The 14,653-nt window shown below is 44.8% G+C and overlaps 1 protein-coding gene across 2 annotated transcripts in view; it reads right to left on the reverse strand.

Annotated features, from left to right (window-relative positions):
- Positions 1–8,773: 8,773 nt before the first annotated feature.
- The window catches only part of ATRNL1 (attractin like 1), an 814,147-nt gene continuing 808,267 nt past the window's right edge, over positions 8,774–14,653 (reverse strand). For both annotated transcript variants that reach the window (XR_011382205.1, XM_070057169.1), the window contains one exon: positions 8,774–13,297. Coding sequence is in view for 1 of the 2 variants with exons in the window: in XM_070057169.1 (XP_069913270.1) it covers positions 13,176–13,297 (122 nt within the window). In the remaining variant the exon portion in view is untranslated. The remainder of the gene's footprint in view (positions 13,298–14,653) is intronic.

Below are 14,653 nucleotides of genomic sequence, written 5' to 3' on the forward strand. Positions count from 1 at the left end.
CAAAAGTCACTTTCGATTAGCTCATTAGCACTTTCGTGACCCAGTGATGTGACATGATTAGGTCTGAAGCCAGCCTGTGAGCACACGCGGCGACGCCGGTGTGATTAGCACGGTGGGTCAGGGGCATCTCTAAGTCCTAGACTGCCTGGGGCTGGGGAGAATTAGCGCTCATTTCCTTTACATGGGAGAATCAGGACAATCCCCAAAGATAAGATTGCTCATTAGAAAATGGAAAATATCCCTCCAATTAAAAATGCTTCTGCCATTACGAATTATGATAAGGCAATAATGGTTGGCATAGCCGCCATCGTTTTCCTGTCATTGTATGAAGGCTGTATGTTAATTAACCACAGCGGGTTTGGAGGAGGCAGCTCTTCATGGTTCATTCTCTTCCCAAACTGCTGCCCGAGAGCTCAGGCAGGCCGGTTCTCTGTCTCCGTAATCTGGGAGTCCAATATTCTTTTTCTGGTTGCAGGAGGATTATGTAGCACAGCACAGCGCCTGGCTCACAATAGGTGCCATTAGATATTTGAACTTCAGGGGCCACCGCCTGCAGCCGGCGTCCCATGTGGGCATCTGTTTGGGTCCTGGATGCCCTGCTTCCGATCCAGCTCCCTGCTGGTGCACCTGGGAGGGCAGCGGAAGACGGCCTGAGTGCTTGGGCATCTACACCCATGTAGGAGACCCAGGTGGGGCTCTGGGCTCCTGCTTTCAGCTTGGCCACGGCCTCATTGTTGTAGCCATTTGGGGAGTGAGCCAGCAGATGGAGTTTCTCTCTCCCTCTCTCTCACTGTAACTCTTTTAAATAAATAAATAAATCTTTTTAAAAAATATTTGAACTTTCAAGAGATACATTTCACAACAGGGTCATCTTTTGATGCGATTGCCTATCCACTAATTCATTCCATGTCCATTAATTAACTTCAGGGGCAAATTCAACAATCACTCAGATCTATAGACCAGGTCTCCATTCTCCCCTTCTGCCTCATGATAGAGGAGTCAGGAGAATCACAGCAAGAATAAAAGCCAGTGAGTCACCGCTGTGTTCACCACACTGACCGTGATGCTCATACAGCCGAGACACACGGAGCTGACTCATGTCCACTGCGGCAAGTGCACTGCACGTCCAAGGAGGCCTGGACACAGAGGCTGCACTGGGCCGTGAGCGGGGCACATGCCCCAGACAGAGGCTTTCTGCTGGGCTTCCCTCTGAAGCTTGGGGAAGGCAGTGTTAGCGCCTCTGTGAAGAAAGGTCCCAAGGAAAGAGAACGGGGTCCTTGAGTTCCCCAAACTTGTCAAGAATTAATCAGGGCCCTGATTAAAACCACAGATGCCCCACAGATGCATCCATAGCTTATTAGCAGCAGGGCTGGGGAACGCCAGCCTGGGGTCGTCCTTCAGCAGCTAGGCTGGCTCCTAGGGTTGCCCCTGGGCACAGGTGTACCTGGTCCTCATGTCCATGTCAAAGTTCATTTTCAAATGACTCTGATTCCAGAAAAGCCCTCCAAGGGGATCTCTGTGAATTAACACACAGACACTGCTGCCGTCTACCAGGTATCCCCTGCCCAGCCAGGGCCAGTTCACCCTGCAGGCCGCTGCAGACACACACGCGGTGGGCCTGCTATCCGGCAGAGAACCAGTGAAAAATAGACTGCAAATGTGTGAGGGAGGCCGCGCCCAGAGCACAGTCGCCTACTGCTTGCTTTGTCCACAACAGGGGTTCGCACACTGGGATCCCGAAGCCCCCGCATACCTGAGAACGTGTCAGGAAGGAACATGCTCGCAGGCCGGCCGCCCAGGCCCAGGGTGGGCCCCGCCCCCGGGTTTCAGAACCCCTTCCCTGATTCTGCTGCGCCTGCAGCTTGGGGAGCCTTTAGCAAACAACAAAGCGCCCTTGGTTTCCTGCTTTTCCGTAGTGCGAGCCAAGGCGGTGTTTTCTCTAGCTAGGCCTCTGAAGCGCTTGGAGATTTTTCTATATTCAGTTAGAAGAAGGGGGGAAAGAGCCCACCACTTCCACGTGACTGACATTCCGTAAAGCAGCTTGGATCTGAAAACATCAGATGGAGCCTACACCCGATCATTATGAAGAACAGCAGCCGTGCTGATTTCTCTACCCTGGCCATTTACTTTCACAAGGCAAAATCACCTGTGAGGTCCTTTTTTAATACAAATGGGGGTCTAATCACGCTGTAACGCCTCCCTCAGGTGCAAGTGCTCCACGGCTTAGCAATGTTCCCGTGTCCATAATGCAATTTGATTTTAGCTGCTCAAATTAGGAGCAGTCAGTGACAGCTGTCCAAGGGGTGGGAAGAATGCGTTAAATGCAATGCCCATGTATAATGTATCTCCCACTCTTCTTTTGCTATGTAGATGTACATATCCTCATCTATACATCGCTCGCTTGCACTAGTATACAGAATAAGGGTATCAGATGCATCAATATGTCCTCTATATGGGCAGAAAGGATAGAAGTGAGGGTCACACATAAGGAAGCTTCAGTGAGAGCAACTAGTGGGGTTGCACAAACACCAGGACAGATGCCCAAGGAAGGGAAATGTATACTGTGTAACATGAGATGCTCTGTGTATCCGTCCTCATGTCAGCTTATGAAACTCAACGCAGTTAAACGAACAGGAATTGAAAGCACATAATGGATGTGTCCCTCTAGCATTGAAATCTCTTCCACTTGATTAAAAATTCCTAGTTCCTCTTCACTGAATTGTTTGGAGTTTCTGTGCAGCCTCTGCCCTGATTAAAACAAATTAGCATCAAAGATCCCCTGTTGAATGAGAAATCATTAATTGAGAAACATGCAATGCTCCTTAATTACCTTTAGAACAGTGAGAGAACAAATAATCGCAGGTTCCAGAGGGGGCTGCCTGCTCTGTACTGTGGACTCATTCCGTGCAGCGGCTGGGATCAAACTCAAGTTGCAAACACTACTGGGGAATATCAATGCAGGCTTCAGTAAACACACTGTAGATTGTTTATCTAAAAGAAAAAAATATCTGTGTAATGACTAACAAGAATAAAGAAAATGTTTTCGTTTATTATTTTGTGGAGCGCTTGAAAAGCATTTTACATATGCCAATATCGATCAAGAAATGATGGGAACTGTTCTTCCTGATACAAATTTTAATGCTTTGTGTAAAAGACTTCATTTATGTAATTAGCTGGTAAGATTTCAGAAGCTTGTGTACAGAGGAATATTTTTGTTCATTTAACAGTGGCATCTAAAGCACCAAACTGTTAAACGTCATAAAATCCAGCCACAAATGGAAATTCAAATTGTAATCAGGCCATTACTCAGTCGATCCTCCATATACCAATACCATAGTGGGACAGCTTCCCGCAGCCCAGTGAGATATGATGCATCTGTCTAGCATCGGAGTCTGAGAAAAAAATCTACTCAGAACCCATGGGAATGTCATTAGAAAACCAAATGGTCATAGGTGTTTTGCCAATAGAGAGAATGTCGCCCAGTGCCATACACACGGCCAGCTGGAGAGGCACGGACGGCAGCAGGGATGCGGCCTTGGATCCAAGGTTCTGAAGGCTCTAGGACACATCCCACAAGCACCCTTCGAGGAAGCACTGTTCTCATTTTTACTGCAGGGGAGTAAAGTGGGGCGAACCCTGCCTGAGGACAGAGTCTTGGTTTTATTCCAATTTTTCCAGGTCTCTGTTTCAACACCTAGATCACGCTTCCTCAACAGTCTTTGAAAAACTTGGCCAAATTGAGGGGACAGCCTCTATTTCTTCATCCACTTTTGGTTTACTGTATTGTTTATCGTCTGCATCAGATCAAACAAAGCTCAGACCTCCCCAACAATGCTGCTATTTCAGATCTAAATGAGTGTGATTAAGATCTGATTTAGGGAATGTTACATTTAATTGTTGGTGGCCAAAGTGACATGTTTTACAAACTGAAATAAACTACTTGAAAAGTCTGAGTAGACTTCTTTTTTAAAGAAAAGATTTATTTATTTGAAAGTTAGAGTTATTGAGAAATAATGAAAGAGAGAGAGAGATCTTTCATCCACTGGTTCACTTTTTATTTATTTATTTATTTTTTTGACAGGCAGAGTGGACAGTGAGAGAGAGAGAGAGAGAGAAAGGTCTTCCTTTGCCGTTGGTTCACCCTCCAATGGCCGCCGCGGCCGGCGCGCTGCGGCCGGCACACCGCGCTGGTCCGATGGCAGGAGCCAGGAGCCAGGTGCTTCTCCTGGTCTCCCATGGGGTGCAGGGCCCAAGCACCTGGGCCATCCTCCACTGCACTCCTGGGCCACAGCAGAGGGCTGGCCTGGAAGAGGGGCAACCGGGACAGAATCCGGCGCCCCGACCGGGACTAGAACCCGGTGTGCCGGCTCCGCAAGGCGGAGGATTAGCCCAGTGAGCCGCGGCGCCGGCCCACTGGTTCACTTTCTAAATGGCCACAATGGTCAGGGCTGGGCCAAACTGAAGCCAGGAGCCAGGAGCTTCATCTGGGTTTCCCACAAGGGTGCAGGGGCCCAAACATTTGCCTATCTTCCATTGCTTTTCCCAGGACATTAGTAGGGAGCTGAATTAGAAGTGGAACAGCCAGGACACAAATTTGCACCCACATGGGATGCTGGCATTGCAGGACTTGCAATATCACAACATTGGCCCCAGAGAGGTTTAGTAGACTTCAAATGTTATTAATTCTTATCCTTGGTCTCACATCCCATGAAGATGATAAACTTGACACTACACAATCTTTGTAAATGTTGCAAATCGACCCTTCTAGCCTCCATTATAAGGGCAATTATCAAAACTCCATTAAGAATATCTACAGAAAATAATTTGCGATATGGGACAGGTGTTGTGATGGAGTGCATTAAGCCCACTTGCAATGCATATCAGCTTGCCAGTTTGAGTCCCGGCTCCTCCGCTTCCAATGCACCATTCCCATTAATGTGCTTAGGAAAACAGCACATGATTGCCACCCACGGGCTTCTGGCTTCGGTCAGGTCTGGTCCAGATGGTTGCAGGCATTTGAAGAGCGAAGCAGCAGATAGAAGCTTCTCTGTCTCTCTGTCTCTCCCCTTTCCCTCCCTCCCTCTCCCCCTCCCCTCCCCTTTTCCTTCTGTTACTTTCAAATAAATAAGTAAATATTTTAAAAATTGCAATAAAAGAGGACTGTTACCTGTATTAATGCAGTATGGAGGATGCTAAACATGGCTGCAATATTTATTTTTATCCTCAATGGGTTTCCATGAAGATGTATCCTTATTTTTTTTTACATACTCCACTTCAGGGAGAAATCTTTTTCAATTCACTCATGCGCAAAACCGAAGTGGTTCATATATATTATCACTTAGGAAAAAGCTAACAAAAAGGCTGCCACATAACGATCTGCTAGACATTGTTTGGAAAAGGAAAATCATGTCACCGAATAGTGCACATGACACAAATACACAAGCGAGACACCCTTGTGTACGTTTTTACAAGCGCTGCAAAGCTCCTCCAAGAAACAATCTGATGCTATTTGTCAGCGGTCCCCTCCAGAAAGGTCGCTTCCTGTAAGGGCCACGCGATTGATTTTTGGCACTGGAGGTAAAATTGAAGCTGTCACTTCAGAAATCACGAAGGAGCGGCCCTTGCACACGCAGAGTGCCTTCCTTCCCCCACTAGCTCGGGGGCACGTGATGTTTGGGGAGACCGCGCCCTGCCATCCTTCCAGGGCAATGCGCCTGCCTCCGATGAACCCCGAAGTCCGACTCTCAGCAGGGAATCGTCTTGATAAGGAGCATATCCTACTTGCCGTTATCTGTTTGTGTTGCAAGGTAATTCATTTCAGGTTGAAATCAAATTGTTTTAAGCTGAGCTAGTGTTTTTATTGGTGTCCCTCCAGCTGGCCTTTCCTTTTAAGTGCCGTCGTATTTCAAACGAGCTGATCTAAAGGAAAAGATTACTGCTGCCAGCGTGCATTGTCACAAGGGAACGAAGATGTGCGAGACCTATTTTATGTTATTTAGGTTTTTGTAAAGCATTGATAGGGGGATGAGTGGGCTAGGCTGCTGCCAGGGAAATGAGCTGTCTCGTTGAAGAGGGGTCAGGGTAGACGTGTGGTGGTAGGAGGGAAAATCTAACACAATCTGGTAGCAGTTGTTGTAAAATTGCCATTTAAAGTTGAGGAAGGCAATATTTGTAATATGTAACAGACATTGTAAAAAAACACAACTCTGAATCACCAGGCAACATTCACCATTGGTTTCCATCGCAATTAAATGTATGCATTTAGTGTTACCCACTGCCCCCCAAAAACATTCAAGGAAAAAATTCAATGCCCATGAATGACCAAGTTTAACCTTGGGCCTTGCATAGTGAAAGAAAACATTCAACTTTAATCTACCTTCCAGTTTAACAACAACAAAACATCGCAAAGTCTGGATGTAGTCGGTGGGCCTGTTTATGCTAGTTTACTTAGAAAGGGCTTAGACAGCTGGCCCAAGGCATTTTTACAAAGTTGGCATTTGAGTTGACATTAAAATTCCAGTGTGTCCCTACACAGGGCCTGTTCTTAGATAACTTGTACATCACTGGAAAGTGCAACATTGTAAATATTTTTGGGCAACAGAGACTACAGAGGCACAAAGAAATGTTATAAGAATTTGCTCGCTAATGCTCTCTGCACGGCGGATTTTCTAGTGCTGAATCTCCTATCTGACCATACACACAGCCGGTTTAAAGAAGCTTATGCTTAAATGACTATCTTGCCTGAGTGAAAATACCGTGCTTGCCAAAAATAGCATTGGCTACGCCGTTTGAAGCTGAGTGGAATACAGTGTGCCTTGAGCGGTGTTGGAGGGGTTTGGGTTCTTGTTCAATTGCTCCACAGCCAGTCCTTGAGCGGGGGAGAATTATTTCCTCAACTGAGTGTGGAAGGGCTGCAAAACAGGTCAGAATGTGTTGTTTATGGAAAAACATTGAAAATCACAGCTAAGGTGCTGCTCGGGCCGCCTGCATCCTATTTGGGAGAGTCTGGGTTTGAGTCCTGGTGCCACTCCCGATTCCAGCTTTCAGCTCATGAGCACACAGGGAGGTACTGGTGATAGCCGATACAGCCGGGTTCCTACTACCATGGTGGGAGAGGCCTGGATGGAATTCTAGCTCCTAGCTGCAGCCTGGGCCAGGTGTTGGGGTTTGAAGAATGAACTAGTGGATCAAAGATCTCTGACTCTTTCTGCCTTTCAACCAAATATTTAAAAAAAAAATTAAAAAGAATTATAACAGTCTCATATTGGGAAAGCAACATAACACTTGCTGTTTTCATTGCAGGGCCGGAGAAAATAAAGGTCAACAGTTGCTTGGCTGCACTGGCTGTGCCAGATACTCTGATTCTGAACACCAGAGGAAGTGCAGCAGAACTGGAAGCGAGGATTGCCTGTTTATCAAAGGGTTGGCACTCAAGGAATGCTCACCACGCACATCAGCTACCCTCAGGTGATGTCCATGAGAAAATCCCTTTCGGCCAGGGAGAAACCCATGTCGAGCGAAGTCTCGGGATCTCCTAGCCACTGATTAACCACGAACACGTGCAAAGAGGGCGTGTGTGCAACTCGGTGTTGGCAGAGCAGGTGTCGCTCTGGTTGCATGAAAAGGGGCCCCAGTCATCGCTCTGCCCTCTTGGGGCGGCCACCATAAACAGGCCACCCCAAAGGCTTCTCTCTCTTTTGATTGTTTTTTAAAGATTCATTTATTTGAAAGGTAGAGTTACAGAGAGAGAGAGAGAGAATCTTCAATCCACCGTTTCACTCCCCAATGGCCATAACTCTGGCTGAAGTCAGGAGTCTGGAACTCTCTCCGGGTCTCCCCTGAGGGTGGCAGGAGCCCAGGCACTTGGGTCATCTTCCACTGCCTTCCTAGGCGCGTTAGCAGGGAGCTGGACTGGAGGTGGAGCAGCCAGGACTCCAACCAGTGCCTCTATGGGATGGCTGCACCACAAGGCTGGCCCCCTCTCTCTTTCCTGAAGCTCCTGAGAGATGCCAGTGAGGCTGGGAATGTGTCTCAGAGTCCACTGGGCCTTTCAACCACAGCCCAGGCTCTGGTCTGACCTCCACCTGCAGGGGTGTCTGAGGACTTCCTTGGAAGGGGGAGACCCCCACTGTTTCCCCGAGAGCAGAGGCAGGGCCGACCTCGGGGCAGCATCCCGGCTGAGGCCCAGGAGTCGCAGCGCTCGGTCCTTTGTGAGCGGCTGGAGAAGAGAGGGCTCTGGATCCTTCCTGCTGTGGCTCCTTCCCAGTAGCGCCCTCCCCAGGCCTGACACAGCAGTGCCACTGACAAGGGCAGGGCTGGGAAGCAGATGACAGCACAGGTACTAAGCCCCAGACTTGCCAAACAGCATACAGGCTGTGCTCACCAGACTCAGCTCTGCCACGGTGGCACCAGACTGGGGAAGCTGATTTCATGTAAACAAGGACAATTTCTGTAAACACAGACCACATGGCCGGGGACACGGATCCTCAGCTGCAGCCAGCCTCCTGGCTGCTGGGGCTTTCCCGAGTTACAGCTTGCATGCTCAGGACCGTTCACGGTGCCCAGGACGCCATTCCAACAGCACACATGGAAGAGTTCAGTGAGAATGTGCAGTGGAGAAAAAGGTATTTTGAATGTGGAAATTTGAAAACACAAATTTTATAACCAAGTCTTAGATGGGGAGGGTCCTTTTCAGGTTCTCAGGGTATTTTTTTTTCCTGAATGATCTTGGAAGAGTGAACAAACACAACAAAACTGCATTTGGCAGTGGGAGTTGGAAGAGCCAATGTTTTTATTTCAGTAAAGTCCCAATTAGTAGCACATTATCATAAAATGTTGGCTTTTGAAAGCGGATTTGAACTTTTATACAATCTGTTTTTAACACTGGCATGCACACCTGTGTACATATATATTGATAGTGTCTCTGGTTCTATTTCTTGATTTAAAAACTTGATAGAACGAAAATGTTCAATGTACACTATAATGAAAACACTGCTGTTACACTAACCAGATGGCTTGTACTCCTTGGAAAATGATTTAACGCATTTTGAATTAGAGTGATAACTTTGTTATTTAAAGAACTCCCTCCAACTGTAGACAAAGGTCGGTGCGTGTCCCGGATGTGCCTCCTGGGAAGAGTCGCTGGGTCTGAGGCACTCACTGCTCTCCAGTTCCCATCCTGGTGTGTCTGAGCCTGTGGCTGGGAATCTGCTCCCACCCTGGGAATCCCCAGCACCAAGCAGGTGCCAAGCTCACCCTGGTGAAGAGCACATGGGTTTGGAAGTTGAGTTTTAAAAAAAGTGGAGGTGGGTAGAATTGCTTCACTTGATCTGTTCCCCTTTTTAAATATATTTTCCAAATCACAGTCTCCTATTCCCTGAAGAGTGATGTACTGCATGTGACAACATGTTAGCGCTGGCCTCCATCTTGCCTAATCTGTGAGTGAAAGGGGACGACTGATGTGCCTGTTTAAATGTCATCAGCAGTAATTCTGAAAAATACTCTACTGACATGGTACAGGTTTAGTCAAAGTTCCAGTTGACCCAAATGTCAAAGTAGGTTTTCTTTTTCTTTTTTTTTTTTTTCTTACAGGAATTCCCTATATGCTAGAAATACAGGAACTTAAGATCTTCAGGAAGTCTTTTTGTAAATATCTACCTTTTACCTCTGGTGAAAAGATGGATGGAAATCAATAGTTGTTTCCATCTATTAATTAGGAGAGGGGTGGCCTGGTGGCATCCTGATGAGCCCCGGAGGCTGCACCGAGCTCCACCGTGGGAGCCGTGTGGCACCTTCTGGCATCACCACCACTCCACAAGCCGGGCTCCATTACTTCCGTTTCCCGGCAGATGGCTAGGGCTTCAACATGTCCAACACCACCCAGCGCAAAGCTGGTCCCCACATCCTGGCCCCAGCTGTCCATGAGTCTGCACTCCACATGACTCCAGGGTATAGACAACAGCCGTCCGTTCCCTCCACCATAGACTTGAAAGGAAGAAACCGGGAAGTACAGCACTTGTCAGTCACACACAGGAACAGGTCTCAGGCAGGCCTCTGCCCTTGTGGTGAAGACCCTCACACACCCCATCCTGAAGTGCCTGCCTTTGGGGCCCAGCCCTAACCCCCGACTCCAGTCTCCTGCTGGTGAAGACGCTGCAGGACAGAGTGATGGCACCAGTGACTTCGGTTCTGCAACTCACATGGGAGGCCTGAGCTTTGGTCCTGGCCACTGTCGACGTTCCTATTTGAAGCTTTCCTATGGACCACAGCACTACAGTACACAGCACTTGTCTTCCTTCCCTATGTCTCACTAAAATAAATTTCCATTTAAAGCAATTATGAGAATCCCAATTTGCTTTAAATTGATTAAATCAATCTGTAAGCCTGTGCAGATTCTTTATCACAATAATTTTCTAGTTGTCCAAATTGTGTCCCCATGTTAACTTTTAAAACTCCATTCTACTTAACCAAAATTTATTCACACTTGGCTGAAGGAGAAATCCTAAAATCTAGAGAATTTTTCAAAGTCATTCCAAGCTGAAATGTTCAGAAGTTCATTAAAGTCGGTTTTCAAGAGAATCGTTCATTTATCACCTGATCTCTTGGAAAGTATCTGCATAGATGTGTGGTTTGATTTTCCTAAAATGAAAGCATCCAAATTTAATGTGTTTGGGATGCAGGGGAAAAGAAACCAAGACACAGACTCAGAGTGATTATCCTTGATCCTCGATGTCTTTTCAACCCACCTCACCTGAGGGTGAAGAATTTTCTTGCTAGTAAAAACCTTTGATAAGTTATTGCATAATTAGCCATGGAGTTAGAACTATTTGCCCCCAAAAGTTACAGTATGACTTTAACTTAACATTGCATTGTGTCCCATGGTTCTCTAAAATTTGAATTTTCAGGTTTTAAGGACCCGATGGGATTCAAAGTGGAAAAACGTTGATGATTCTTTCACAGTAATACTATTTGCTTAGCCTCTCTAAAAATAGAGATGAAACAGATTTACCATCCATGGCTGTATGTTTTTATACACAAGCTTTCTCTCCTGACAACTGCTGGAGAATTAAACAAATTGGCGATCATTTTATTTTTAAATGATTATATCTTTATAATCACTACTTTAGTCAATTTATTTTCCCACGAGAAAAGTTAACATTTAAAGGGTCCAAAATAAGCTGAAAAGATTACTTGATTGTTTCTAGGAGATATTACAGGCTTAGGTCACTGTTTTTTTTTTTTGTTTTTGTTTTTTTTTTTTTTTTGAGTGAGAAAATACCATAAGAAAATAAAAACAAGTGGTACCCCCTTGACCCACACCCTTCAAATAGAACTCACGGCTATAGATAAAATTAGTAAAATTACTCTAGGAATTCATCTTCTTTTAATGCATGGAAAATAGCAAAATTACCATGCCAACATAAGGAATATATGCTATAATTCATAAATGCTTAATTATTAAAATAATGACACAAACATGGTTAGATGCAACCTAGAAATATCTTATAAGATGCAACTACATAGTGTGTGGTCATTCCTGTTATATATTACATTGAATCTTCATCAAATTAAGCCAACCGTGTATAAATGACATTATGAAATAAACATTTAATATCACAATAGGGTCGTGTTCTGCTACTGTACATCCATGGCATGCAAGTAACTACGCATTAGCTGTAAACAGTAAAGTGTAATTACCTTCCAGAAATCCAAAGAACATGAAAGGTACATATATAGTTCTAAACAACTATATTTAAGTGACTTTCATATTGAACAAAACTATATCATATACAGCAGCTTTGGATATCTTTGTCACTGTTCTTACATATATTCTGTAGTCACACTGAAGGTAGGAAATGCAATACAAACTAGATCTGTTAGTGCTACTGAGTTTCAGTGAACTGTTGTCAACGTTCTTAGGAATCAAATGATTTTATGGCCTAATGTGAAAACTGTTTCGTTTTTCTTTTCTGCCGTCATTCAGAGCTTTGAGTTGTGAAGAATATGCTGAATGTGGGCACCAATGAAGTTATTTTGCAAACTGTAGGCTTTCTCTCATGGCACCAATATGTTCATATTAGAAATAAGAATAATATTGGTGCTTGCCAGCCCACACTTTCCTCTTCTTTTATTCTAAGTGAAAGAGCTGGCAGGAAGGAACTTGGGCCATGTTGTAACTTGGGAGGCGTCACCTCTAAAATACGCTTCATTCCCTTTGGGAAAGGCAAGTAAAATCTAGCAGCTAGGAGAGGAAGGCCAAAAGGAAACGACATGTTCTTGCAAACATGCAAAGAGATCATTCAGGTCTGATCCAATGATTCGTAGGCAATTAAAAAATTATCCTGTTGGAGCAAAAGCTGTACAACAACTATTTCAGCTCTCTTCAGGTTGTGGTATTGGAGGCTGTTTTTGGAAGGAGGGGAAACTGATCGCTGGACAGGCTTTTCCATGCTCCATCAGCTCTGCTAACGAGTGAGGTGGCTGGCATGGCCGACAGGAATGTCCTCTACACTCAGAATTCTAACACACAGCCTGGAAAGTGGCATGGGCTCTCCAACCAGACGACTCCTTCCACTCTGCGTTCTTGCTGGGTAGATGTGGTCACCTTCTCAGACTGAATTCGGAGAGAGCATGGTCATGTGAGACATTTAAACACATCTACGTCCTACTATTGAGTCAAAAATCTTACTTTCACATTGATAATGAGATAAAACAACATTTAAAGCCATTGCAACTTATTCATTTCCTGTTCATAGACAGGAAATAAATTTGCTTATGAGGCAAAAACTGTACAATTCTCATCATTCAGGCATTATAAAATGTCTTTCTTTAAAGTCTTGGGATATAAACAATTGATTTATATGAATTACCTATTTTTCATCAGCACTAAGAAACAGTATACATCTTCTTCCAGATTACTTTAATGCTAACTGTGAGAAGCCTAAGACAGCCGTAAAAACGGACTTCATCACCTGTGACCATCAATGCTATCATTTTTATAAAACTCACAAACATTCTTTGGCCACCTGGGTCACTGCCCACTTGGAGGGAACTGCATTCAGGCCTTGGGTCATACAGAGATCTGCCTCCATAAAACCTGAGGCCATAAAACAGCTTTAACGGAAGCCATTTAGGAAGTAAAACAGTACAGAATATACAGGGGCGACTTCCATTTCTCAGACACAGGTTCCTTGACGTGTGGAGAGATGCTTTCGATTCCGGACTCCCGAAGTCTTGTCTTTACTCTCTGAAGGCTTCTGCTGGGAAATGTCTACTAGAGCACTGGCAATTGCAAGGCCTGCAGGAAAAGGAGAAAGGGATTTACGTGCTGTGGCAACATTTCTGGGATGGTGACAGTGTGGCTCATGGTTCTGCTTTCCACCGTTTTCCATTTAGTGATCAAACATACAGCTGTAACTTCCAATAATTCAGACCTGTTAGCATCACACGTGAACAAGAACAAGGACCCAACAAAGTTAATTTACTCTTACTTTGGACAATCAAATTCAATGTTAGGTTAAAAAAAATCACATTCAGTTGTGGATATGATCCCATGCTGTAGTTCCCACGTCTGAACACATGTTTGTTCCATATATACCAAGAATTTTCAAAATCACTGTTCTGTTTTGTTTTTTAGGAGCAAAGCTCATCAAGATTTTTAAAAATTTAGAGAAGTTTTAACTTTAGAGAAATGTAACTGCTACTGATACATGTTTATCAGCTAAAGTCCATAGTGCACATGGGGTTAAATCGCAGTGTTGTACAGGTCTTTGGGTTTTGACAAATGCATAATGGACAAATGACATTGTTCACAATTATTCTATATTATTTCATTCTTGATAGTGAAGCCATACAGAATAGTTAGTTTCACTGCCCTAAAAAATCCCCTGTGCTTCACCAATTTGTTCCTCTGGGAACCAGGGATCTTCGTAAAATGTCCCTGATTTTGCCTCTTGCAGGACGTCACACAGTCGGAGTCCTGCAGCGTGTGACCTATAAGACTCTTCTCTCACCTGGAAATGTAAACTTCAGCTGCCTCCGTGTCTCCTTTTGGCCTGATAGCTCATTTCGTTTTATTGCTGAATGTGATTCCCCTGTGTGGGTCTACCATGGGCTCCTGCTGCAGGACATCTCGATGGCTCTCGCTTCCAATTTTTAGAAATTATGGTTAAAGCTGTCATAAACAATTGTGTGGAACTTTTTGTGTGGCTTGCAGTTTCCAGTCCTCAGACTCCTAAGAGCACGGTTCCTGGATAACATTATAAGTCGATACTTTGACTTTTTAAGGAATTGCCAAACTGTTTTTCAAAGTGTCTGTAGCTTTTCTTTCCTACCAGCGACAAATGAGCGCTCCTGTTGCTCCACATCGTCACCAACATTTGCTGTGGTCGGTGTTTGGATTTTAACCATTCTAATAGGTAGGGAGCAGTAGCTTACGGTTGTTTTTACGTGCATTTCTCTAATGATGCACAATGCCGTTCATGTGTTGATATATTTATTCGCCATCTGCATACCTTCTCTGGTGAGATGCTGCTCAAATCTTTGGCTCATTTTCTTACTGTTGAGGCTTAAGAGTTCTTTGTAAATTTCGGGTACCAGTTTAACAAATACACATTTGGCAAATATTTATTCATGGTACATGGCTTCTCTCAAC

This window comes from Oryctolagus cuniculus, chromosome 15 (genome assembly GCF_964237555.1).
Source record: "Oryctolagus cuniculus chromosome 15, mOryCun1.1, whole genome shotgun sequence".
In the NCBI taxonomy this organism is placed as follows: domain Eukaryota; kingdom Metazoa; phylum Chordata; class Mammalia; order Lagomorpha; family Leporidae; genus Oryctolagus; species Oryctolagus cuniculus.